Source organism: Alligator mississippiensis, chromosome 2 (assembly GCF_030867095.1).
Source record: "Alligator mississippiensis isolate rAllMis1 chromosome 2, rAllMis1, whole genome shotgun sequence".
Lineage (NCBI taxonomy): Eukaryota > Metazoa > Chordata > Crocodylia > Alligatoridae > Alligator > Alligator mississippiensis.
The window spans coordinates 100,652,585-100,679,916 of NC_081825.1; the positions used below are offsets into that span (position 1 = coordinate 100,652,585).

A 27,332-nucleotide genomic window follows, 5' to 3' on the forward strand; every position below is an offset into this window, starting at 1 on the left:
AGTGCAACCGAGTTCTGGTCCACGAGTAGAGATTTTACCATCATATAAATATTACTACTGGTTACATCCATACAACTCCATTATTATTAAAGATGGGATTTGCTCCAATATCTCCATAAAGGGCCATAATCCTAACCTTTGCTTTCTCTACTTAACCTGGTAACAAGCAGTGTTGTGAGGTTGTTTTATTTTAAGCTTCCTAAACTATAATAATCTAGTAATATTAAACATGGACCGAAAGATAGTAGGGAGGACATACATATTTGTAATTTATTCATAAATTGCTAAGCCATCATAAGAAACTTTTTAAATAAAGTGTGATAGTTGTTTAAATATTTACTAGCTTGTTGACCTATTTTTTCAGTTAATTAGGATTTTTTTGGATGTGTTAACAATGAATTGAATACAGTCTGTTTTAGAAACTAGACAGCTCAACTACATCAGGTTATATAAAGTTGTAATTTTAAGAATATGACATACAAGCAAAACTCAATTATAAGTCTGTAGCTTTCCTTTTTTAAGTTTATAGACTTCTTAATAGATAAGCATCCTACTCAACTAACCTAATGAATGTAAAAACACTTGCTTAACTATGGTTTCTACTTAACAACAGCTTTTATATCGAGTTTTACTAATAAACTTCACAATTAGGCTATTATGCAAAAGCATTGAATATTCTGCAGTGACAGGATGTGTGGTACTAGGTTCCTTGTAATAGCAAAGAACAATTAAACCTGTCAAGTTTACAGGCTCAGTTTGTACACTTGGTTATTACGTAATTTAGGTTAATTCCTTTTTCCCTCCTATGTCTTTAATTTACTATGCCTGCAAAGTTAATTTCAGAAGAATTTGGCCATTTATGAACCATCAGGCTTTGAGCATAGACTTGCAAAAGCAAGCTCCTCTAATGAGACATACCAGCATGTAAGTTACTAATTCATTAACAAAAGAGCTAAATTCATTATGTTCATTGAATTGCAAGTGTACAAATGACAGGGGAACAGCAAGCTTAACCAATTTCTGGGCTATCATATGCCCCCTAGGACTCCTCTGAAGTCAAATGGAATGGATAGCATGTAAACCAGAACAGAATCAGTCCCACATTGACTCTCAAAGGCAAGATTGTCCAGTTAGATTGGAGATGGGCAAAGGTGTCCCTTGAGTACGTGTATTCACTTCACCTTTAGTAAAGTGATATAAGCCATAGGGATTCCAGATGCATCAGCTTAAGCCAAAATGGCGCACTGCAAGTTGCAAGATGGACCGCTCTACAATGTGCACCTCTGTGTAAATCTCCATTTTATGCAAATCAAATCTCTCTTTGAGAAGGTACCAAAGCGGCCCTTACTTTGGGGGAAATCTGAGTGCCTCTACATTAGAGGGTTAGGCAAGGGAGGGTGTACCAGTTGGTAGGAAAATGTAAGCATGCACAGAAATGTGGCTTCCTCCAGATTGTTGTTCATCTCAGCCTTTTAGGCAGAACAGTAAAATAGTAATAGTTTTCTGTTGCCTGCATCTTATTCTGAAAGTATTAAGACATTAATGTCATCCAAGTGCTATTTTGTCAGCATGATCAGAGACGTTTTTGTAAAGCTCAGGGCACAAAGATGCTGCTACTTTGTCATTTGCCCTTTGGTGGGGTTTTCTGAAAAGACCTGAGAAGGATAATTTTCCATATATGTTCCTGCCAATAGCTTTATTGAACTGACTTACAGTAAGACAGAAAGGAAATGCTAGCTGTTAGGATTCAACAAGCCTTTTCATCAGGTGCAAATGGACAGGAAAGGTTTTTTTTCCATTTACACCTGATGGGAAGGCATGTTTCTCTTCCCCCAAGCTAACCTTTGCTGCCACGTATTTCATTCCCTTGGATCGGTTCGATAAAGCCCACAGTATCTACCTCCTGTGGATCAATTTTCTGAACTGATGTGTCATTTCTTTTTGTTTTTGAAGAGGAACTTGATTTCAAGTGTCAAATATTTTACTGATTTGCGATATAACATACCCAAAAATCAAACTGTACAAAGTTCTAAGTGAGAACTGAGAAGTAAGATTGGTTGAGTTTTGTTTCCTAGAAGAAGAAAAGAAAACAACACACCACTAGAAACTTTTCCAGAGAATAAATAGGAGATGACACCAAAGTGCAGAGGAAGAATTTCTATTTCTGATCATACCTTAAGGCAACAAAGGAAACATAATGGCTACAATAGCACAGTTAATAAGCAGGTATGCAATATTAATTATGTTAAGTGTAGCACATTAAACAATATGTCTACTTATATTTTCTTAGCATCTGTAACTTAGAATATCTATTTTTCATAACATCTGTAATTGAGTTAGATACATGTGCATTGTGATCAGAACATGCATATTTTTTCATTTCTCAGTCTATTAACCTGGATAGTTATATATTAGGAGCTACTCTACAGCTTCCTGCAATCATGGTAGGCATTCTGATTAAATTTTTACCATCCACCCTATCTAATCTATACAGCACTGTTTTAACTCTCCTAATTTGTAGGTACTTAGATGACAGATTTTTTCCCACTGCTGGATGGGCTGATCCAATTGTACTCTGCCTGGACCAGCACAAAGCTGTTTTCCCGTATCTTCCTGAAGTGCATCATCTCCCCGTTCTCTCTCACCGTGATAACATTGTTGTCGGGTTCACTGAAGGACACTTCCGTCCGCTTGTGACAATATTGGGAGTGGATGCAACGCAGCCCAGCAGCAAGGGCCATGCCAAGGGCAGCTGTACAACCCAGAAGAATGCCAAGTTGGGCTGCTACAAGCTGTGTCCCTCTGGTAGGGTGCTCTCCTTTTCCAGGAACAGCAGCTTTAGGTACTGGCCTTGTCACCAATGGAAGTGGATTTCTAGGAATCTCCCCTATGTCGTCATCCTCCTCTCTAGACTCTGCATCTTCTGAATGGGGCAAGAAGTTTGCTAAAGTTTCTTGCGCCACTGACTTTCTTTCCACAATCTGCCTAGAAGCTGATGATAAGCTGCTGGAGGTATCCAAGTCATCTTTAGGTTGTGACATGCTGCCAGTGACTGCCACGGACTCAGTGGTCCAACTCCAAGGAGAGAGGGGAGCTGTAATATGCAACACAGGTTGTGTGATAGCCAGGTTCCCAGGATCCTCCTAGAAACCAAAACAGGAAAAATATTTGATAAGGACAAAATAGCAGCTGTCACCAGTTCAAACCTACCCTAGCCTGGGAAGCACCATAACTCCTCCAGTGTTTCCTTCACAATGACATTTGTGAAGTGAGTTGGTGGATTTAAACAATAACTAAAGGACACAAGTTCTCATTGTTAGCAACTCTCGAGTGATTTCTCTTCAGGGATGCCTGAGCTGGCTTTGATTTGGTCCCACTGGGACACAGCAAAGCACCTTGCTTGTACAGGGAGGAAGCTCTCCTTCCTGCCCCTATCGCACAACCCCATGTTGAGGTGCCAATCTCTGTATAAAGAAGGAATTGCAACTGCTACATTTGATACTATGAGCCAAATTCAGAGTGGTTCCTCAGTCCCATTTTGAGAGTTCAGGTGCCTAAATTTAAATTGCTCTTTGGAAAGGACCCTGAACCATGCATCACAAAACTCATCAAGCATCTCCACTTTGAACTGCAGTGTCCTCTCAGTATCCATACTAGAGCTTAGGCCCATGCTCAGAGGCAATCCAGCTGAAGCACAGAAGTGCTCAGGCACTTGACAATGCCCAACTCCTGCCTAAGCCCTATTGGGATTCAAAGTGTGGCTGAGAGGCCTCCTACATACATTTCATCTCAGTCCCCAGGCGGCCTCCACCAGCAGGCAGAAAATAAACACATCGAACTTCAAAAGCAATGAAGTAAGCTCAAAGCTGGAGTGCTGCCCACCTTTTTCCCAGTAGCTTAGTTGTTACGGCTTTGTCTGGTGAAATACTTTTTTCTAAACTAACAATAATCTAATGTGGTGTCACAGCTATTTATGCAGATTGTAGATGTTCTGCAAGTTTACAGGGGTGGAAAAGGAGGTGGCAGCTTCCACCTTTTAGCCCAACAGCCTTGTGTGGTGATGGTATTTGCCCAGAGAACAGAAGACCCAGGTTCTAGGTCCCACTCACCCAGTGGGATTTTGAACCAATATCTCAGGAAGTTTCCCAGAAAATGACTTTAACCACCAAGCCACAGGCTTCCAGCTTGCCTCTTGAAAATGGCTCACTGGGCAGCTGAGAAGAGAATATCTGAGACCCCAAGGGGCAGCACAACCGAGGAACCAAGTGCAGTCCCTGGTGACAGCCAATGAAGAGCTAGTTGTCAGGCTTTCAGCTTGCTGGGCCCAGGTTTCCCCTGCACTGGCAAGTAAGGGGAATTTGGAACCTGATCTCCAGTCCCAAAATTATGCATCCTGCCATGCATGTGTGGTATTGCAGGACATGTGATTATTTGGATTGGGGATCCCATCCCATTATACCTTTAAATGTCAGTGGCCTGAGTTTAAAAAATGTCATAACAGCACCCCACATAATGGCAGGGTTTAGTAGCCCAGCACTTGCCACAATATTGCTTTGGTTTCCCACTCTGTACAGTCCATTTGAAAGCTGCAGCTTGTACATGCTGAACCATGCAGTTCCATGTGAATTACTATTATTGCTAATTCCCATTCATTTCTCAAGCCAGGCTTGTTGCAGAGAATCTTATTTTTTTCAGTCCCAGAATGACAGATCCTGTGTTACCCTTTAGTCAAAACTTCACTACAGATCTTAATCCAAGACTGGCAATCTAACAATTTTGCAAGAAATAATTCCAGCTTGCCATTGAATTCTCATCTTCCTATTATGCATCTGGTGCCAGATCCAAAATCCCCTGCAGTCTATGGAAATTTTTCACTGGAGTTTGAATCAGGCTGACTTCTGTGCTGCTTGTACAACCTGACAGGCTCTTTAACACTTCCAGCAATTGCAGTAGAGAAGCTCTCACCCTTCACTGTCCTTAGTGGGTGTTTGCAAAGTTCAATGGGAAGCAAGGCTGGCAGGAGTGCAAAGAAGAGGTAGGAATTTAGGGAGTTGCGTACCAAGATTTGAGTGGATGACCGATCTCAGTGAATGTCATTGTAACACACAGGACAGAAATAAAAGAATGTAAACGGTTAAAATGAATGTGAAGTCACCCGATAGCAATCTTAGTATGGTACAGGTTGGAAGAGTCCTTCCTCCCAAATTTCCAGGAAACCAGGACATATTAGGGAATTACATGGAATGAAAGTATTTACTAACGTTAAAACATGTCTTTTATAGATCCCTCCTCCATCTCTTCACCGTTTCTTTCTCTCCTTCTATTTTGGACTTGTTCAGTCCTCCTTTCTTGCTTGATGGATCAGATAGGTTTTTTTCTCTTCTTTCCCTCTCCCCCTTTCCTTCTGGCTCTCTCTGTTCATTGAAAAGTAGCTTGTCCTTGCCTCTCCCTCAGTTTGCTTGTCCATCCTCTTTGCCCAAGGGCATGTTACATTTTCTCTCCCCATCCTCTCTATTGCACTTATTCTCTCCTCTCTCCCGTTTCCCTCTTTCTTTCATGATTCTCCTGAATATTTCTCATTTTTCCTTTCCTGCTTCCACCTTTCCTTCTTTTCATGGCATCCCCTCTGTTTATTTGCCTGTCTTGTTCCTCTGTCCTCAGCACAGTGGTTTCCCTCTGACCATAAGACTTCTCTATCCCCCACGTCTCCCACCTACATCCACTCTCCATCACCTGCTGCTTTCCCTGGGTGCATCCAGATGAGTGCACACGTGCAGTATGCACATGCAGGCATTTCCCAAGCTATTAATTTGCACTATGAGAGATCCTGGTGTCAAAAAAATCCACGCCTAAAAAAAACAGGATGACACAAGTGACAGCAGCATGGCTGGGTAGCTGGAGCCACACTCCAGCTGCCAGCCAGACTCCCCGCTGCCAGATTGCTGCAGCCGCCAAAGGCCCCCAGGACCCCTGGAAAGGCTGCTGAGACCAGTCCAGGTGTTGGCCCCAGCCTCCCCTACCCCACCCAGGGCCACATGCTGCACACCAGAGTGTGCGTGCATTCCCCAGGGACAAGTAGCAGTGGCAGATATTGTGCCGCTGCTGTTTGTCCCTGGGGAAACGTACATTCCCAATCATGGGGATGCACCCCCTAGCTCATATCCATTTCCCCCAATTCATTTCTCTACCCCAACCTCACCATCCAGTCTTTTTCCTTCTGGTTCCTCACTCCTTCATTGCCTTTTTCTATCCCTATCTCACCTTTCCATCTCCATAGTGCCTCCTTCCAATTCATTGCTTCAGGCCTCCCGGGACCCCATAAAGTTACTCTTTCCAGGACTTCTTCCCTCCTCAGACTCCTCTGGTTTCCTTTTCCTAATTCATATCTCTCTGTCCAATGCTATCAGTTCATCACTTCAGCCTCTGCTACCACCCAAAACTGCTCCAGTCTCAATTCAGCTGTCACTGTCAGGACCATCTCTACGTCTAGCATGTGATAGTATAGCCAACAGCCTCAACTTGCCTACTTTAATCAACCCTCCAATGGACCTCTGCCTCCACCTTCATCTCCCCTATATCCCACAGTATTTGACATACAGAGGTGAAAGGGACACCTGTATGTTGTCACGTATGAAAGATGGAGGTGGGGCAGGTACTGTTTGTAGAACTAGGTCCCTGGCCTGCTATGCATATGCTGCCTTCTCCAAAGCACAGCAGGCAGGAAACAGAAAGCAGCCTTAGGCTCCACTGCAGCACCTGACTGGCAGCTATGGGACTCTTCAGCCTGGAGAAGCGCAGGCTCAGGGCTGACTTGGTGGCAGCCTTTAAGTACATCAGGGGTGTGCATCAGGATCTGGGGGAACACCAGAGCACCCCAAGGGAGGACAAGGTCCAACAATCACAAACTCCTGCAAGACCATTTTAGGCTGGACATAAGGAAAAACTTTTTTTCTGTCTGAGCCCCCAAGGCCTGGAACAGACTTACCCACAGAGGTGGTGCAAGCACCTACTCTGGACACTTTTAAGAAATATTGGACACTCATCTTGCTGGGATCCTTTGACCCTAGCTGACTTCTGCTCTTGGGCAGGGGGCTGGACCTAATGATCTTACAAGGTCCCTTCCAGCCCTAATGTCTATGAAATCTATGAAGCTTCATGACCAAAGGAGGACACTGCTCCTGAAATAACAACCTGCAGCTCAGGTGCTCCCTCTGTACTGTACCTGTGGCCAGTTTCACAAATGGTTTAGCCCTGTCCCAGATGCCTAATAAAAGCAGGAACAGGCAAAGTCTCTTTTGCACCCTCCCAGAGGTACTACGTGTTGGCTACAGCCAACCCTGAGGACTTGAACTGGGGTATGCCAGTGCTCCTGCTGGGACCAAAGCTGGAGGTTCCTGATTAGAGGGTCCTGCTCCTCTGTTCAGGTTCAGACCAGTCACTATATTTGGGGTCAGGAAGGAATTTTAACCTATGGTCAGATTAGTATGAACTGTGGGGGGCTTTGCTTTCCTCTGTAACAGAGTGCATGGCCCTCTACCTGCAATGTCTTGACCATATATTGACAACATTGCATAGAAGCGGGACATGGACTGCCATGGTTCCTCTGCTTTACCTGTGGCAGGTCTATGTTGTGTCAGGTTGAGGTCTTATGTAATGAGTTTAGATGATGGATTGTATAGGATGGTTTGGAGAAATGATCCTGCCTCAGGTAGGAGTTTGGACTAGATGAACTCTGGAGGTCCCTTCCAGGCCTACTTCTCCATGATTCTATGAAAGATATAGGTAGAGACCCTCAACACAATGGGCTTGAGTCCCATCTCACCCATAGTGACTTTGCATTGGTCTAACTGCTTTGACGTCAGTGAAGTTGGTCCTGATATACACAAGGGTGAGTGAGAGCAGAATGGGACACTATACCTATGCATGCATACCTAAGATGGGTTACAGAGGATTTCAGGAGGTCTCCCCTGGAACAACAACATTCTTATGCTTAAATATAATAGAAACTGCATAATATGCTTTGGACCAGCGGTGCCCAACCTTCCAGCCCCATAAACCAGAGGAGTGGCATGGGATTGGTCTGTGACCCAGCTTCTGCACAGATTCAGTTTATAGGGCCAGTCCTCGGATGTAATCCTGCCCAGCCCCAAGTGCCAAATCCGGCTGCCCACCAGCCCAACCCCGCATGCTGGATCTGGCTGTGCACACACAGCCCAACCCACCGGCACCCAGATTCAACCATGGAGCAACTCCTCCCAGGTGCAGAAATTTGACAGCAGAGGAGCGGCAGTTAATGCTGCCACCACTTGCCTACCACCAAATTTCTAGACATGTGGGGCCCCCACAGGCAGGATGACACAGCTCTGCAGGCTGGATCTGGGCCATGGGCTGGAGGTTGAGTATCCCTGCCTTAAGAGCCTGGTATTCCAGCTGGAAATAAGATGTGGGACATTTCACTTCCTAAACTAAAAGCAAGCTGCGTTTAGACATTCAGAAATGCAGGCCTCCTGGGCAGCTGCACCTGCTAAAATGCATTGCATTTTCAGACGCATTCATGAAAACAATCATATATCACACTATTTCAAAGTAATAGTGCTTGCACAGCATTTTGCTACATATGTCCACTGACAGGGACCATGCAAAATCAGCATGTACAAAGCAGTGTCTATTTTAAAGACATTTACACGTGGACCAAGTAAGACTAAATGGAGAAAATAAGTGAGTTAACCCATCCATTGCTGTAATAAAAGGTCACTGAGAGAAGCAGCATTTAATGAAGATGCAAGTATTGGCGTTGTGTAGGACAGCTAAATGTGCATCAATATTTATTTCTTGTCATTGCAGCAGAAATGCTTGGCCTAGGGCTTTGGGTACGGCCCGTTTCTGCCACATGTATCTGTGAAATTTCCCCACAAAGAATACAACTGCCTGAGCCTCAGAGCAGACAACAGTGAGCCCTAGATGTCTGTCAGGTTTAATATCCAACATCTATCAGCTCTTAGGGAGTAGAAATAGGGTCAGTATACCAAAGGGAAAGACAGTTCCCAGTCTTCCACTGTAACAAACTGCTAACATCCAGCCCAATAACATCTCGAGTTGTCACTCGTTAAAAGCATTTCATTTCTATGTTATTTTAGACCTTTTCTTTTCCTGCAGTTCAACCTAGAGCAATCAAAGTGTGCACCTCAAAAGCTGAAATACAAAAGCTTGATACAATAAAAATATTGAAAACTCTCAGTAACGGTGTTAAGAGTTTTAGTGATAGAAAGCACATACCGAACATATACTGCTGCAATGGAAAAGAAAGATATTGGCATGTTCTGCTAAACTTTCACCTGCTCCCAACAATTTCCTATTTTTATAGGGGAAAAAGTCCCCACATAATTCTTACCTGTACATCTTCCTCACATGTCAAACACGGCTGTGCTGTAGCAGCACTTGAGATGCTTTGTGTTCTAAAATATTGAAAAATGAAATTTAATACTTTATCTATCTGTGCAAATCACAGTCTATAATATGGGACACTAGAATAGCATCCTGGCACCCATGCTCATGTTGCTGAGTGAGTCCCACAGAAAGAACAAGCTCACAAGCAAGTGTACTTCCATCCAGTACACATAAGGTAATGGAGGACATGTGATGCCATATATTTTGAAAGGTGCCTGCACACACATCCCAACACACAAAGGCTGCATGCATGCGAACTGTGCCCAATGCTGTAAAACATGTTTAAATAAGAGTAGGCCTCCAAAAGCCATCATTTTGTGATCAGTTAATTCTCTTTTCCCTTCTCCCCAGTGATGAAAGAACATACCTACCAAACATAATTTCTTTAGATACTTTCATCTAAAAACTGATGAAAATAAACAAATTGTGAAATTTAGCTGATCTATGTCATTATACTTCCACTCAGGTTGATCTAAATACTCTAAGTATTTGGGTTATACTTATAGCCCTGGTGTCCGTGTACCTCTTTCTGAGTTGTAGTTAAATAATGGCCTATTCTCACTTTACATCACACACAATCCTAGAAGGATTTGAATCATTTTCCAAATCCCAAGATCCAAGTGCCTACCAGGCAGGCACAGCTCTCAAAGACTGCTTATTTCATAGAGAAATTGGTACTAACTTATTCCTTCCATAACCTTTTGAAAAGTAATTGTACCCACATTGAATATATTATAGCCAATATTCACACAGTACCCATCATGTGTGATGTGGCTGGAGGTATAATCCTGTAAAATTAAACTTCTCAGGGCATTTGCCATGTCTAGCTCTTGCAGCTCAAGTGATGGTTCCAGTCCCTGAACCTCAAAAGTGTTGCTTCTGTTGCCTTGTTTTCCTCCATGGCTGTGGCTGACACTCAAGGCAGCTGACTCCATAGGAGGCTCGGACAGTTGTCTGTCATTACCAAGAAGTTCTGTATCTTGTTCATCTCCAAAAACAGTTTCCAGTATTTTTGTCACTGCCATCCCAGTCACTCTGCCAGGCACAAATTTTGCATACAGGGTAAAACTGGTGACAGCCTGGAGAGAAGAGGAACCTTATAAAACACAAAACAAAGCAGGAAAAAAGTGTGTTTCTACCTGTTGTTTTTTTCCACCCTGATTTGTAAAATCCATTTTTTTTTAAATGAGCAGAAAAACAGTATTACATTTTATTTGTATAACACTTATCTAAAATAGAAATCAAGGTAATCCATAGAAGCTGGAGAATTAATTATGGGAAGGCAGGGGCTGTATTAATTTATATATCCAGGAAAGAAAATCCAATCATGGTTCTATGGCAAATATTTTTTTTAAATGCTTAATTTAAAATGCAATCCAAGTTCATCATTCATCTTCACTTCACTGACCTGAGACTGAGGAAGCAAAAGGTAAATGGGTCCCTGTTCCACCCCTTTATATATTTTCATCCAAAAGCTCTGCTTACTTCAGACTGAGAGAAAATACACAGTTGCACAGAAAAACCCAGACATATCCTTTTAATGAAATAGCATTGCTAACTGCAATTACTTCCCTTCAGGAACTGGGGCTTTAGGCAAAACACTGGATAGAGAAAGTCAGTGATTACACGGTGACAAGTTCTGGAGGAACTCCTGTTCACCAGAGCGCCCCAAGGGATGACAAGGTTGAGCGGTCACAAACTCCTCCAAGACTGTTACAGGCTGGACATAAGGAAGAATTTCTTTACTGTCCAAGCCCCCAAGGTTTGGAATAGACTGCCACCGGAGGTGGTTCAAGCACCTACTTTGAATGCCTTCAAGAGACATTTGGATGTTATCTTGCTGGGATCCTGTGATCCCTGCTGACTTCCTGCCCCGGGGCAGGGGGCTGGACTCGATGATCTTCTGAGGTCCCTTCCAGCCCCAACGTCTATGAAATCTGTGAAGTTAGCCAAGAGGCAGGACAGGGTGTCACCTTATAGCAGAGGTGGGCAAAACACTGCTGGTGGGCTGGATCCAGCCCAGCAACTGATTGCAGCTGCCCTGGCGATGTTCCACATGGGGCTGAGCACACCCAGGGCAGCCAGCGCTGCACTCCTGCCCGCACCTACAGGCCCTGGCCCCAGCCCACGTGCAGAGCTTCTGGCAGGGCTGCTCCCAGTGCAGCTGCAGCTGCCTAGGTGGTGCTCAGCTCCCCTCATCTCCAATGGCGGCTCCTCCTCCCACTCCTGCCCCTGCTGCACCACTCTGGGTGAGGAGGAAGCTGCAGCTGGGCAGCTCCTGCCTCAGTGTGTGGGTCTCCAGCTCCAGCCCCTAGATGCCTTCCACCTACTCTGCCCACCTGGCATGATGAGTAGCCACCTGCAGGTAGCTGAGTGGGTGGAAGGCAGCTGGGAGCTGGAGCCGGAGCCAGAGCTGGAGCCCTGTACACTGGGGCAGGAACAGGAGGAGCCACTGGAGGCAAGGGGGCTGAGTAGTACCCAGGCGGCTGCAGCTGCAAAGGGACCAGTCCTGCCAGTAAGCTGTGCATGCTGGCCAGGGCCAGACTGGCAAGCATGGGTGGGAGCAGGCAGGGCTCAGCCCCATGCAGAGCACCATGGGGGTAGCTGTGCACTGCACTGCCTGGGTGATCTCTGCTGCACGTGCCCCTGCCCTGCCTCACCTGCAGTCAGCTCCCAGGACCTAGTGCCCAGGCAGCCTATCCCACCTCCCCACACACATGCTTCTCCCCACCCCACACACCCCACACACCTATGCTGTGATCTTGGGATGATGACAGCATAGGCTGGGGCCCAGGGCACACCAGCGATCTGCTCCCTGCACTCCCCTGCCCACAAAACCCATACCTGTCACAGGGACATGCAGGCAGCAGATTGCAGCTTTGCCCTGGGCCCTGGCCCAGTGCAGTCACTGCCCTGTGATCCTGGCCTTTCCTGCTCACCCCACTCCTGAACACCACTCCCCACCAGCCCACGGCCCCATCCCACATAGGGAGTTTTGGCGAGTTGTTGCATGAAGGGGAGGAAGGATGCTGACCCAGCCTGCAACAGCTCATCAGAACTCCCTTTGTGGCCTACTGTCCCAAATAATTGCCCGTCCCTGCCTTTTAACCTAACTTTTCAAAGAGTGGGGAGTTGGCAACACTGCTTAAACTGCATATCAGTTATCAGTACTCTCATTCAAGCTGAAGGCCTGTGCCATGCCTGGTTCTAAATGCCCTCTCTTCATGGGGCTTCTTATAGGATCAGACCCGACCAGCAACAAGAATTTCTATAGAATATTGTTGTTAATTTATATCACATGAGTTAGAGGAAAGAGGGAACCCGCTCTAAAAATATTCTACTAGAAAAACTATCTGCAAAGAAATGCATACCTTTATCTTCTGTATCTGCTATTTGTGGATCAGTAGGTTTCTGCAGCAGGGTTGGTGTTATAATACTGGCTTCCTTGCTACTATTAGAGGTTGTTTGATTTTGTATTTGGTGACGCATAATAGCAGATTCAATCCTTGCCCAGTAAACAAAATATGACTGGACTATGGACAAACTGAAAACAAATCAACATAGGTTGTTATGCAAGAATTTAGTCACTCACTACCATTAATAAAATATTGCAACGTAGCTAAAATCTAAAGGATTTGTTTTCATGTAAAAAAAAAAATTCAGCCAAAAAGTTAAAGGATTAGCCCCTGACACTTTTTATATTGAATGCAAAAATGCACTAGAAAGTATAAGAAAGACATCAGTGTGAAGAGAGGTTTATCATTAGGGTGGGGGAAAATGTGGGGAAACTTTTTTTTGAAAAATGACTTTTTCTATTTGAAACGTAGATCATGGAAAAGTAGGACTGGAAGTAACCTCAGGAGGTCGTCTACTTCAACTCCCTGCTCGAGGATCTAAATCACCCTGGTTTGTCTAACCTGTTCTTAAAAACTCCAGGAACAATCCTCATGCATGATTACCAGGCATAATATCTAAACGCTCTTTAGCTTTCCACATGTAAAGCAGGGGCATGAGGGGCACTAACAGTGCAAAATGTTACTAATTCTTCTCCTCTCCTCCATGGACAGGGTAGCAACTAAAGACAAATAAATACAACTTTTCTAAGAGGATCAGCAGTGGGGCAGGGCAGATTGTGCCGCACAGGCAGTAAACAGACTCATTTGTGGCAGTCCTGATTGTGTTATGTTTTAACCCAAATCAAAACAGGAAAGGACACATGCAACCCTTCCAAGCTCCATTGCTGCCCCCTGCCAGTGGGTGGCCAGTGAGAGAACGTAGCCTGGCAGGTTTGCCCCTGGAATGGCTCATAATTAAGTTGAATAACCCAGGATTCATTTACAGATGTACAAAGCATCATGGGGAGGAAGGGGCAGGAGGAGCGGGAAGTGTTAGCACTCATATAGGATCTCAGGATAAAAGGCCTTTCCCCAGGAAAAAGCAATATCTGTTTACACTCATAGACACAGGTTTGTCTAACTGTTCCCATTATATCAGGGGCAGGTAATTATTTTAGGTGGAGGGCTGTTTACTGAGTTTTGGCAAGCCATCGAGGGCCACGTGACAGGCAGCCAGGGGCAGATAAATATTAATTTTCTTAATTTCGGGGGAGGCCCTGCGGGCTGGATAGAATGGCCTGGCAGGCCGCATCTGGCCCCTGGGCCGCATTTTGTCCACCCCTGCATTATATGAACTGCTTTTTTTTCAGTTGTTTGCAACTTTACTATGAAGTTCAAGCCTTCACACTAAAATTTTCTACTTTGAATGTCTGCTGCATTTTGAGAGACTTTCAGCTTGCTCAGTTCAGCTGCTTCTGAGAATGAGAAGGCAGCAAATTATGTTGTTTTCCCCATGTTCCCAAAACAATTCTTATAGCCAAATTTTAACACCTCAGGTTCCTTCATGCTGTGGGGGAGAGACTTGAAATTTATTGTAGAAGAGGAGTTGTACAAATGACAGTAACATGCCTTTTGTAATACTCCTTAAAATCCTTCCAAATTTAATCAAGTTAAAGACTTGGACAAAAATCTCATTTTGCACATGCACAGTAGAGACAGGAGATAGTGTTGAGGAGAATAAGGAGTGGAGGGAGAAGGAGAAGGCTGAGGAGTTTGATGGAAGGAGTGGGAAGGAAGGGATCAAGAGCCAAAGAAAGAAGAGGTGAGGGGCAGAAGTTAGGCAGGTGGAGATAGGACTAGAGAGAGAAAAGCACAATCCAGAGATTTGGTGGAGGCTAGAAAGAGAGTGAAAAGGTGGGTGGATAGTGTGGGGAAAGGACAAGACCAGTGTGAGGTTGGGCAGATAGGAGCCCAGAAATCCAGTCTGTCTACATCCCTCTGCTATCAGCAAGTGGCTGTGAGCCAAAAACAAGGTAACAACTTACTAGCACTACCAGTATGTGCTTATGGATACCATGTGGATACCAGTGTGTAGATATGGATGTTGTGGACCAAAATAATCCAGCACTGATGATGACACATGGCAGGTAAGCAGGGCTCCCCAAGTTGGAATTTGGGGTTGTGGGTTTTTGCAGTTTCACTTATACAAATGTAATTGTGCAAAAAAAAAAAAAAAAAGAAAGAAAGCATGAGGGAATAATATTTTGTTAAACTGACACCTGTAGCAGAAATACAAGAAACTTTGTCAACCTGCAAACAGGTCTCAAATTCCCAGAAGCTCCCTAGGCTGTCTCTGATACCCAGGAGCTCTGCAGCTGCTCCCAGAAACCATGGAGCTAGGAGACTGCCTTCAGTTTCTTTTGGAAAAGTCATACTACTATCATCGCCGTTGTTAGTATTATTATTAAGATGTATTTTTAAATAATACATATTTATTAATATTCATTTATAATTATTAGTATTGTTAATTAATTAATAAGACTTATTATTTAAAAAGTCAGGCTTTCCCTTCCACAAGAAATTGAAACAATTCTTATTTTTGTTCTCAGTCAGACCAAATATTTTGTCCAAATTTGGGAACATTACACAGAATTGAAATTCCAAGTTTCTGCCTCATACGACAGGATGTAAAACATGTTTGTGGCCAATTCTCTTTACATTTAACTTTTTAGGGATACTAAATAAAAATCACTGAAACTATAGATAAGGTTATCCTGTCCTGTGTATACTATGAACTATGTGTTATGAGTCAAGCTAGGTCAGGGGTGGGCAATTATTTCGGGCGGAGGGCCACTTACTGAGTTTGGGCAAACCATCGAGGGCCGCATGACAGGCAGCCAGGGGCAGATAAATATTAATTTTCTAAATGTTTTAGGGGCCCCACGGGCTGGATAGAATGGCCTGGCAGGCCGCATCCAGCCCGCGGGCCACATTTTGCCCAACCCTGAGCTAGGTGATCACAATGGTTATGTCTCTGGCCTTATAACTGATGAATATATTAATCAATTTCTGACATGTTTGGATTGTCCTTCTCATCTGCCAATTAGTATATTTGTAGGAGACGGCAGACTAGGTCAGTTCAAGGACACAGATTCTCACCAGGGGTAAAGTTATCAAAGTTTCATTGACTTCCCCCAGCTGAAGAACTACCCCATTGTTTGGTGAACATTTCACTGCTCTGAGCTAAAGAAATATCATAGCACAGTGAACTTGGTGGAGAAAAAAAAAAAGAAACCAATCAAAACAACCCCAGCGTTGGTGGACTTCCTTCATAAAGTCTGAATTCTGAGTAATAACCATATATTCTTACAAAAATTTGATGTCTCCAATGGGGTGGTCTGGTGCCTTCCACACAAAGGACAAGTTTCTCTTCAGTGACTTGTCAGAGTGGGTAACAGTATCGCCATCTTCAAAACACATCAGCAGTTTGGAACCAGGAGGAATTGCAACAAAAGTGCCAGCAATTTGATCATTAGACACCCTGCGAGCTTGGAGCAAAAAGCCCATGAAATCTCGAGTGCTCCTCACTGTCACTGCAAAACAAGATGTGGTATAAAGAGCAGTTTATCAAGGAATCCACTTGCACTTTAGTTGCCAAAGAGTTAGTGGCTGCAGCATTGGTGAACCCCTGTGGAAACTACCCGGCCATTTTGCTTTCATATTTCTGTCCTGAGCATTCAAAATACAAGAGTCTTTGGTTTTGATCTTTTTTAAAAAAAATAAGTTACATGAAAATGCTCATGTCATTTTTATGACAAACAGCTAATCTGTTTATACTAGAAAGAATAGGGTTAGCAACAAAATACATCCTTATACTCCACGGCTATCCGCAAAAGAGCATGTGCTGTTTAAGAGCTATCACTTTAAATGTGAATGAATATGTGGGTGAGCAGGGTGGAGGATGCTAATTGGTCAGGTTATTCCTTAACTGCATTTTTAAATACAGTTGTCTCTCACATACCACATGCCCCCAAATAAGATGTGCATCTTCTTTTGGGAAGGCAAAATGAAGAATTTTTTCTCTTAAGTTATGGCCACATGGAGCAGGGACAGAGCCTAATCCTCAGCTCACTCACTAATCCTTCCCTGCTCAGGCAAAAGCTACAGTTTTCATCTTCTTTCAGTTGCTGCCTAATTGGCAGCAGCTCTTGGCTGCTCAGCTAATAGTTCCTGCCATTTCTGCAGTGGCTGTGAAAGGGTTAAAACTGTAGCTGCTACTGAAGACCCATGCCCAAAGGGAGGTAATCCCAACAAGGATCAAAGGGGGCAAGAGGGCGCAAAAGTCCCTGTGGCTCACCAAAGTGTACGGGAACGTCTCCTAGCTAAAAGGGAGGCATACACCCAATGGAAGGGAGGGACCATCATCAGGGAGGACTATACCTCGGTTGCTTGGGGTTGCAGGGGGGTGGTCAGGAAGGCCAAGGCGGAGATGGAACTGGGACTAGCTACCCGGATCAAGGGCAACAAGACGTCTTTTTTTAAATACATAGGGGGCAAAAAGAAGGTACTGGGTAACATGGGGCCACTGCAAGACATGCTAGAAAATCTGGTTGTTGCACCAGACGACAAGGCTAACCTATTTAACAATTTCTTTGCCTCCATTTTCCTGAGCAGGGACCAGGTCAGCCTGTCCGCCGGGACCCCCTCAGGCCCCAGGGGAGGTGCAGCCAGGCCCAGGGTCAGTGAGGATCTAGTCAGGGAACTTCTAGAGGGACTGGATGTATTTAAATCAGCTGGTCCTGATGATCTCCACCCCAGAGTGCTGGGGGAATTAGCAGAGGTCATTGCGGGGCCCCTGGCATGGCTTTACGAGCATTCGTGGTGCTCTGGTGTGGTGCCAGAGGACTGGAAAAGGGCCAATGAGGTTCCCATTTTCAACAAAGGGGGAAGGAGGACCCAGGGAACTATAGGCCCATTAGTCTTACCTCGATCCTGGGTAAGCTTTTTTGAGAGTTATCCTGGCGCATGTCCGCAAGGGGCCAGCAGGGGAGATTATGCTTAGGAGCAACCAACACTGTCAGACCAACCTGGTGGCCTTCTACAACCAGGTCACAAAGTCCTTAGACGCAGGGGTAGCAGTGGACGTAGTCTTTCTGGACTTCAGGAAGGCCTTCGACACTGTCTCTCATCCCATTCTCATTAAAAAACTAGGGGACTGTGGCGTCGACACCTACACCGTCAACTGGGTCACTAACTGGCTGGAGGGCCGCACCCAGAGAGTGGTGGTGGACGGGTCATTTTCGACCTGGAGGGATATGGGCAGTGGGGTCCCCCAGGGCTTGGCCCTCGGACCCACGCTGTTCAACATCTTCATCAGCGACTTGGATGAAGGGGTTAAAAGCACCCTGTTCATATTTGCTGATGACACTAAGATATGGGGGGATGTGGGCATGCTAGAAGGGAGGAATAAGCTGCAATCAAACCTGGACAGGTTACAGGGGTGGGCGGATGAGAACAGGATGGGTTTCAACACCGACAAGTGCAGGGTACTGTACCTGGGGAGGAAGAACCAGCAGCATAGCTACAGGCTGGGGAACTCCCTTCTGGTCAGTGCAGAGGCAGAAAAGGATCTTGGAGTCATTATTGATGCCAAAATGAACATGGACCAGCAGTGTGGGAACACGGTCAGGAAGGCCAACCACACTTTGTCATGCATCCACAGATACATCTTGAGCAGGTCCAAGGAGGTGATCCTCCCCCTCTATGTGGCACTGGTCAGGCCGCAGCTGGAGTACTGCGTCCAGTTCTGGGCGCTGCACTTCAGGAGAGATGTGGACAGAATTGAGAGGGTCCAGAGGAGGGTCACTCGCATGATCCAGGGGGCAGCAGGCAGACCCAACGAGGAGAGGCTACAGGACCTGAACCTGTTCAGCCTCCACAAGAGAAGGCTGAGGGGGGATCTAGTGACCATTTGCAAACAAGTCAGAGGGGACCAGCAGGCATTGGAGGAGTCCCAGTTCCCCCAAGCACTACCAGGAGTGACAAGAAATAACGGTCACAAGCTGGCAGAGGGTAGATTCAGATTAGACATCAGGAGGCAATACTTCACTGTCAGGGTGGCTAGGATCTGGAACCAACTTCCAAGAGAAGTGGTGCTGCCTCCTACCCTGGAGGTCTTTAAGAGGAGGTTAGATGAACACCTTGCCAGGGTCATTTGACCCCAGTGCTCTTTCCTGCCATGGCAGGGGGTCGGACTTGATGATCTGCTCAGGTCCCTTCTGACCCTACCAACTATGCAACTATGAAGACTGCACTCCACCCCTCCCTCTACATCGCCAGCTTGGGGTTGGGGACAGGAAGAAGAGCAGAAGCCTTGTTACAGCATCTCCACGCTTTTATTCCAGGCAGAAAAATCAGCTTCCCTGTTTAAAATACACACCCCAACTCTGAAGGACTAATTTTGAGAACAAGGTGTGTGAGGTGTACGAGTAAATATGGTAGTTCCATTCTGTTCCTACAGGTCTTCTGGTCCACGGGCCCAACTGTGTTCACTGGGCTTGTACACCCAGGTCCACTATCTGTAACACACTAAAAAGCTTGAGTTAAGTCTTAATGAATGTACTTAATGTAACGGAGAGCAAAATGTGATCCTGTCGACCTGAGAGAGCATGGAGATGCACATATTTTAGATACATATCATACAGAAAGGTTGCTCTCCGTGTTTATGTTTATTCTTTGAGTGGAAAAAGGTATAATTCACTCATAGCAATACCATGAGTGAGTTACTCCTCTTCTCATTGCTCAGAAGGATGAATGGCATACCTGAGATTAGCAATTATGTATTTTTTATGTGTATGAATGTTTCTTCTTAAATAATTGCCTTACGAGTCAAGAGTGCCGTCCAGAAAGATTTTGTGCTAGGTGCAGAGAATTCAGGATCAGCACCGACTTGAATCTGTGGCTGCAAGCCGCAACAGGGTGGATCTGTGAGCACCCTGGTGACTTTTCACAAACCTTTTATAAAGTCAGTGGTTGTCCCTTACCTGGTACCTTATCACCTGGAAAGTAGGAGGACATGTTGGTGTAGATGGTGATATAGTTATTCCTGGGGTTCTGAAGCTGCGCTCTGATATGTTTGGGCGTCATGTCAGCACAGGCAGAAAGGCTCGCACCGTGGGAGAAGGCAGCAGTGTATGAAACCAAGCACAGGGTTGTGCATGCCCATCCAACGAGAGCTGTCTGGACGCTCATTCCATCTTCCATCTTGTGTTATTAAAACATCAGGCGTTATATTCTAGGTTAAGTTCAAAGCAATAACTTCTACGTAGATACAATTAGCAGACATGCCACCTTAAATTACATCTGGAGTAGTATTTCCTAACAACTCCGAAGTGAAAGGGAGGAAGAAAAGCCCACCTTCTCCATGGCCCACGAAGCCCTTTATGATACCACACAAAAAGACACACATTGAGAAGTAAACAGTGGAGGCTGGTAAAAAGGCTCCCCAAAGGACTTCTTTCATATGCTTTCCTGAGAGTGAAGTGGCTGGGAAGTCACTCCTCTGAAGTATCCCATTTGCCATTAGTGTAAGTGGCAAGGTTGTGCGGGTGCTTACAAACCCATACAGCATGCCAAAGCCAACAACCATTGCCCTGCCTCTGTCATTGGACAGTACATTAGATATGGGGAAGAGGAAAATCCTTATCCCATATAGTCTAAGGCAGGGCTGTCAAACTTAGTCACGGGAGTGACCAGCAAGGACCAGTGACCCTTGTGATCAGCAAGGGCCACCATTCCCTCCCCTCACCCCACCCAGGGCATTTCCTTGGCTGCAAGCTCCCCTGGAACAACGCAGGTGGATGGACCCTCTCCCCCTGTGTAGGCAGGCAGCCCCCGCATCATTGCACTGCACAGGCAGGCAGGTCCCCAACCCCATCACCTCCTTAGCATTCCCCTAGCACTGCAGGCTGGGCTACACCCAGCTGCCCTGCCCTGGCCCAGCCCCTGGAGAGAGAAGGGAGAAGCCTGAAGACCTAGCTTCTGTAGCAGTCAGAGCAATAAGGAGGGCTGTGGCAGGGAAAGGTAGCCAGGGGACCCCAGATTAAACCCTCATGGGCTGCATGCAACCTGCAAGCCACCAGTTAGGACAGCCCTGGTCTACAGAATACAGTAGAACTGCTCCATGGAAACTGTCATATCTGCCCCCTGAAAGTTTCCATATAGCAGCTGATTCTGCCCTGCTAAGTGGGGCCAGTCTATAGGTGGGCACGCTGCCGCACGGGAGCGGGCAGGGGAGAGAACATTTGCAGCCGTCAGAATAATCACAGCAGTTCTTCAAGGCCCTGGAGGCACGGGCTGCAGCCAAATCCAAAACATCTCTGCTAACCAGGTTCAGAAAATATTTTTCTGATTGTCATCTTTTATTAAAACTGCATTTGTCAACTGTGAAACGTAAGAGGCATGGTATTTGAAACCAACATCTGAAGCCTAAATACGGAACCTATTTTGCTACTATCAGTTCTTCCTTAAAGGCTAACATTAAGCTAAGCAAACGTGTTCTACAAAGCTGTTAACCCCAAACACCTAGGCTCCTCTCTCTCTGTCTCATTGGCTAGGTTCCTCAGAGACAAAATGTAATTATTCCTGTTTCTTATAATTTATATTTGAAAGTGATGATAGAGAAAGCGTACACAAGTATTTATCAAGGCCAAGAATGAACAAGCATATTAAAGGAGGCTCCCTCTAGTTTAATGCATGCCTCTTAGCCTTTTCAACACGTAAATTATAGCAGCTTAGGTTTCCTTATGTTCTTTATCAGTAAATAAGTGTAAATAAATCAGGGGGGAACCAAGGGAAGTCTAGTTTATTAATCCATTCTCATCAGATCTGCATTTGCCAAGAGACAAAAACTTCCACTCTGCGTGACACAGTTTGCTCCCAGACTCAAGCATGCAGCAGATGAGCAGAGATTAACCTTCTATAACACCCCATCGCTCCAATCATTTGTGCACCAAAAGGAGCTTCTAGCAACACAGGGGATCCCCCTTTATCTTCCAACCCTAAACAGAAGTGGGTGGGTGCCACACGACTGGATTCTCCTAAATCATCCCGGATCTCCCGAGGCTTGTCAAAAGACTTCTGAACAGCAATTTTCCATTTCCATTTCACCTGAGTGTACCCCTCTTCTCCTCACCACCCCCGTCCATTTTTTCCACAGCTATCTGCGCCTTTTTACAACCTCCTAATGCAGCAGTTTTCAACCTTTTTTTTCATTTGTGGACCCCTCAAAAATTTCCAGTGGAGGTGCAGACCCCTTTGAATTGTAAGTGTGGGTAGTCACACACTTTTGATTGATCAAAGTCATTTTTTGGGGATCCCTTAGACAGTCTGCAGACCCCCAGGTGTCTGCGGACCACAGGTTAAAAATCACTGTCCTAACACTATCAGAAGGAGGACTTAGTACCCCAACACCATTTGCAATTCTGCTCCCTGGCATTGCTACTCACTTACCTTGGGACATGTATTCCTTCAGGCTCACTGTGATTGTTTCCCCCTCAGCCTGCCAAAGAAACATCCTTTAAGAAAAGTTCTTCAACTTCTCCTCTAATGAGAAGTGCAACAGCTGTTACTACTAATGCTCAGCACTTACAGGAACTTGCCATCAGTGTCCAAATCCAGCCTTAATCATATTAGTTTTCCTCCTCATATCCTACCCGCTCCACTCTGGTTTTTTTTTCCTTTGCCCCCAAGCCTCTGCAATGAAAACAAAGGCAAAGAAAGGAAAGGAAAAAAGCAATAGGTTCTCTATAGGGTCACCCTGGGATTCCTTTGCTCAATTAGACAAGTCTCTTGTTCTTTTTTCTTTTTTTTCTTCCTCCTGCCATGGTGAAGATTTGCAAAACAAAGCCAAGCCAGCTTCTTTTAATCCTTAAGGCCTACTGTCTGAATATCTTCTCCCTCTTTAACTCTACATTAAAAACAAAATGCCATTAGAAATAAATACAAAAACAATTCCTGTGCACAGTTACAGGAACCATAAGCAGCTGATTGACTTAAACCCAACAGGACCAGGAAATTCCAAGTTAAAGAACTACAAGTCCTTGTTCATTTCATCCCGCCGCCTTTGGTTCTCTGGTACTAGCTGTGACTATAGGCCCTACCCCAAAATCCTGTTCTCAGCTTGGAAGTAGACTTGGGAGTGCATAAACTGTATATAGCTCCTAGGCAAAATTCCCAAACAAAAAGACAAAATACAAGGGATGGTGGGGGGATGAAGGGGGCATTGCCCTGTAACACTATGTTAATACATATTTTTTTAAATGCAATAAAGGAAACATGCTTTGATTTTTACCTCTCTCAGGGTGTTGAAGATGTTTCAGCCAGATCTAAGGCAGATCATGTACATCAGAACTGGTATTTACCAAGAACTCCTTAAGGCAGTGGCAAGAGACAGAATCTTTTAAAAACCAAAGTTTTCAAAGTCTTGGCTGAAGAATGTCGCTCCTGATTTGGAAAATATCTCCCTGTTGGTATCGCCACTGCCTCAGTCCCTGAAAAAATCATAGAGCAGATCCTCAAGGAATCCATTTCTAAGCACTGGGAGGAGAAGGTGATTAGGAACAATCAGCATGTATTCATCACAGGCAAGTCATGCCTAACCAACCTGATTTTCTTCTGATATGACGACCGCTCTGTGCATGCGGGGAGACGATTGGATGCGGTATACCTTGATTTTAGCAAGGCTTTTAATTCGATTTCCCACACCATTCTTGCAGGCAAGCTAAGGAAGTATGGGCTGGATGAATGGACTTTAAGGTAGACAGAAAACTGACTGGAGCATCAGGCTCAGAGAGTAGTAATCGATGGCTCAATGTCTAGTTGGCAGCCAGCATCAAGTGGAGTGCCCCAGGGGTCAGTCCTGGGACTGGTTTTGTTCAATGTCTTCACCAATGACCTGGAAGATGGCATAGAATGCACCCTCAGCAAGTTTGCAGATGACACCAACCTGAGGGGAGTAGATACGCTGGAGGGTAGGGCTAGGATTCAGAGTGATCTACACAAATTGAAGGATTGGGCCAAAAGACATCTCATGAGGGTCAACAAGGACAAGGGCAAAAATTCTGCACTTAGGACAGAACAATGCCATATACCAGTACAGGCTGGGGCCTGACTGGCTGGGCAGCAGCTCTGCAGAAAATTACTTTAGGGTTACAGTGGACAAGAAACTGAATGGGCCCATTGTGTGCCCTTGTTGCCAAGAAGGCTAACAGCATACTGGGCTGCATTGGTAGGTGTGTTGCCACTAGATCAAGGGAAGTGATTATTCCTCTCTATTCAGCACTGGTAAGGCCCACGTCTGGAGTACTATGTTCAATTTTGGGACCCCCACTACAGAAAAGATGTGGAAAAATTGGAGAGTCCAGCAGAGGGCAACAAAAATGGTTTGGGGGCTGGAGCACATGATTTATGAGGGCAGGCTGAGGGAACTTGGGTTATTTAGCCTACAGAAGAGGAGACTGAGGGAGAATTTAATAGTAACCTTCAACTACCTGAAGGGGGTTCAAAAAAGGATAAAAGACTGTTCTCAGTGGTGGCAGATGATAGAACAAGGGGCAACTGTCTCAAGTTGCAGCAAGGGAAGCTTAGGTTAGACATTAGGAAGAATTTTCTCATTAGAAGGGTAGTAAACCATTGGGACAGGTTACCCAGAGAGGTGGGGAAATCTCCGTCCTTAAAGGTTTTCAAGACCCAGCTAGACAAAGCCTTGGCTAGGATGATCCTGCTTTGAGCAGGGGGTTGGACTGAATGACCTTCTGAAGTCCCTTCCAACCCTAATTTTCTATGATTCTAATGATTGAATTAACTGACAGGGTCCCCACCTCCACTGGGAGCAGCAATGGGGAGAGGTGATGGAAGAGTCACAGGGTTAAGCAACGTTTTAGCCTTCTTGGCTGGAAGACATAAAACTGAATGCTACAAAACTGCTGTGGGGTGGGAGCACTGCACATCTGTCCATGCTTGTAGTGCTATATTTTTAAGTGCTTTGAAGTGCTGCAAAAAGGCCCATCTGCCTTTAACCAGTCATGGCAAATATGCAAAAGCTTGCATAGCTGCCTTTATTACAATTTGTAATCACCTGAATTTTGTACAAAAATGAGTACATGTATCTAATGATATGGATGGGAGCATTTTAAATAACTCAAACCACATTTAGAGTTTGCAGGGAGGAAAGAATGCTATTTTCCCTGTGAACTTTCTGACTGCTAAGCTCAGCAAAAGAACTACACCAAAATTTATTTTAGACATGAATGAACCAATCCAAATACTATTATCTGATAAAGTTCAGGCATCATTTTAAGTTAAATCCTCGCTGATGTTTTAGGCACTTAAACTACATTCAAATCTAAAATTAAGGTGAGCATATTTGTGCTCATCACATAAAAACCTCTCAGTAGGAATAAGCACAAACAAACGGCAATCTAGAGGAAAGAACAACAGCACCTGGCAACCTAGAACTGTACTATGCTTGCTCTCCTATTAAACTAAATAGGAAATGTGTATGATTTATTTTGATGAAACTTTGCAGGGTAACCATATAAACCATAGCATATATGTTTGTTAGTATCTTTTGCATGCAGAGCTGCCAGTACTCCACCATTGTGAAATCCAGTCCTTGGCATAAAACAATGGTGCTCAAACTTCTGGCTCCCTGGACGGAGGGGTACAGGGCAGTTCATAGGCCAGATCTGGCACTGGATCCAGCTATATGCTGTTTCTGGACACACGCTGGCACAATCTAGTGTGCTGGGCCTCATCATCCAGCCCCTGGGACCCTCTACAGGTGCAGAAATTTGGCAACAGGAGAGCTGCAATTAGTACTGCCACTGCTCCCCCATCACCAAATTTTCGGACCTAGGAAGAACCACAGGCTGATGATAAGGCCTCACAGGCTGGATCTGGCCCACAGGCAGGAAAGTGAGCACCCCTGGCATAGACTATTCCACCATAATTTAACTGTGCACTGAAAAAAATTAGATTACAAATTTTGAGAGTGTGAATCAAGTGTGAAGTGATGCAGTGCCTCATCCCTGGATCTACAGAGCCTGGTACCATAACACTAAAAGAGGTGTGAATAGTCTCGTCACATTAAGGTTGTCAATTAAAATGGTCAACGTGGTTCAGAACTCTGCTGATCAGGCTCTTTTTAGCAGCAACATTGAGCCGCTCTGTTTATCCAACACTTCAAAACAGCCTCCGGACCCTGAAGTTCCATTAGCTGTTCATCACAATGTATTTTTTTGTTGAGACTAGATACATAGAAATTGCCAGACCAGACCAGATCAGCTCACCTACTCCAGTATTCTGTCTTTAATATCAGCCAATAACTACTTCATGGCAAGGCACATGATGAACCTCCATATAGCGCAGGGGTAGACAAAATACAGCCCATGGGCCGCATCCAGCCCACAAGGCCATTCTATGCAGCCCACGAGGCCCCTAAAAATTTTAGAAAATTAGTATTTCTCCGTCTTTGGTTCCCATAAAAAAATGACAGGAACCAGGGGCTGAAGGACCCAGGGGAAGCCCGGTGGGCTCCCGCAACAGCAGGGCCTGCCCAGCCCTGCTCCCCAGGCAGAAGCCCCAGCAGGGGCTTCTGGCCTGGAACCACGTGGCTGCTCCAGCCAGAGCCTCAGTTAAGGGGGGAGGGCAGGAAAGGAGCCCGGGGAAAAGTAGCCCCTCGCCCATCCTGTGGCCGGCACTCCCTGCTGCAGCAGTAACAGCAGTTTCTTTCAGTTAAGCTTGTCAAGCAAAAGCAAAAGTAAGTCTCCATGTGATCTACAGGGGCTACTCAGGAAGCAAATATCTTTTTTTCCCCTTCATTCTGCCTTTCAAAAATGAGGTGCATAGCTTAGCTCTGGGGCATAGATTCATAGATTCTAGGGTCGGAAGGGACCTCAATAGATCCAGTCCGACCCCCTGCATAGGCAGGAAAGAGTGCTGGGTCTAGATGACCCCAGCTAGATGCATATCCAACCTCCTCTTGAAGACCCCCAGGGTAGGCGAGAGCACCACCTCCCTCGGGAGCCCGTTCCAGACTTTGGCCACTCTGTGAAGTTTTTCCTAATGTCTAGTCTAAATCTGCTCTCTGCTAGCTTGTGGCCATTATTTCTTATAACCCCCAGGGGCGCCTTGGTGAATAAAACCTCACCAATTCCCTTCTGTGCCCCCGTGATGAACTTATAGGCAGCCACAAGGTCGTCTCTCAACCTTCTCTTGCAGAGGCTGAAGAGGTCCAGATGCCCCAGTCTCTCCTCATAGGGCTTGGCCTGCAAGCCCTTAACCATATGAGTGGCCCTTCTCTGGACCCTCTCCAGGTTATCCACATCCCTCTTGAAGTGTGGCGCCCAAAATTGCATGCAGTATTCCAACTGCGGTCTGACCAGCACCCGATAGAAGGGAAGTATCACCTCCTTGGATCTGTTCGTCATGCATCTACCGATGCATGATAAAGTGCCATTAGCTTTTCTGATGGCTTCGTCATGCTGCCGG

General features: G+C 45.3%; 1 protein-coding gene across 1 annotated transcript; it reads right to left on the reverse strand.

Annotated features, from left to right (window-relative positions):
* Positions 1 to 2,142: 2,142 nt before the first annotated feature.
* REELD1 (reeler domain containing 1) lies at positions 2,143 to 26,430 on the reverse strand. The gene is made up of 7 exons (XM_059722004.1): positions 22,293 to 26,430; positions 19,826 to 20,045; positions 16,153 to 16,375; positions 12,819 to 12,991; positions 10,204 to 10,543; positions 9,392 to 9,455; positions 2,143 to 3,143 (listed from the first exon to the last, which is right to left on the reverse strand). The coding sequence occupies exons 2-7, from the start codon at positions 20,043 to 20,045 to the stop codon at positions 2,526 to 2,528; spliced, it is 1,638 nt and encodes a 545-aa protein (XP_059577987.1). The 5' UTR covers positions 22,293 to 26,430; the 3' UTR covers positions 2,143 to 2,525.
* Between the last annotated feature and the right edge of the window lie 902 nt (positions 26,431 to 27,332).

Excerpts from the sequence above, each read along its gene's own strand:
- REELD1 (XM_059722004.1), bottom strand. The coding sequence starts at position 20,045 with ATGGAAGATGGAATGAGCGTCCAGACAGCTCTCGTTGGATGGGCATGC. Across the intron at positions 10,544-12,818 it reads AGCAGATACAGAAGATAAAG|GTTCCTCTTCTCTCCAGGCT; the intron begins GTATGCATTTCT and ends GTGTTTTATAAG. Across the intron at positions 3,144-9,391 it reads CATGTGAGGAAGATGTACAG|GAGGATCCTGGGAACCTGGC; the intron begins GTAAGAATTATG and ends TTTGGTTTCTAG.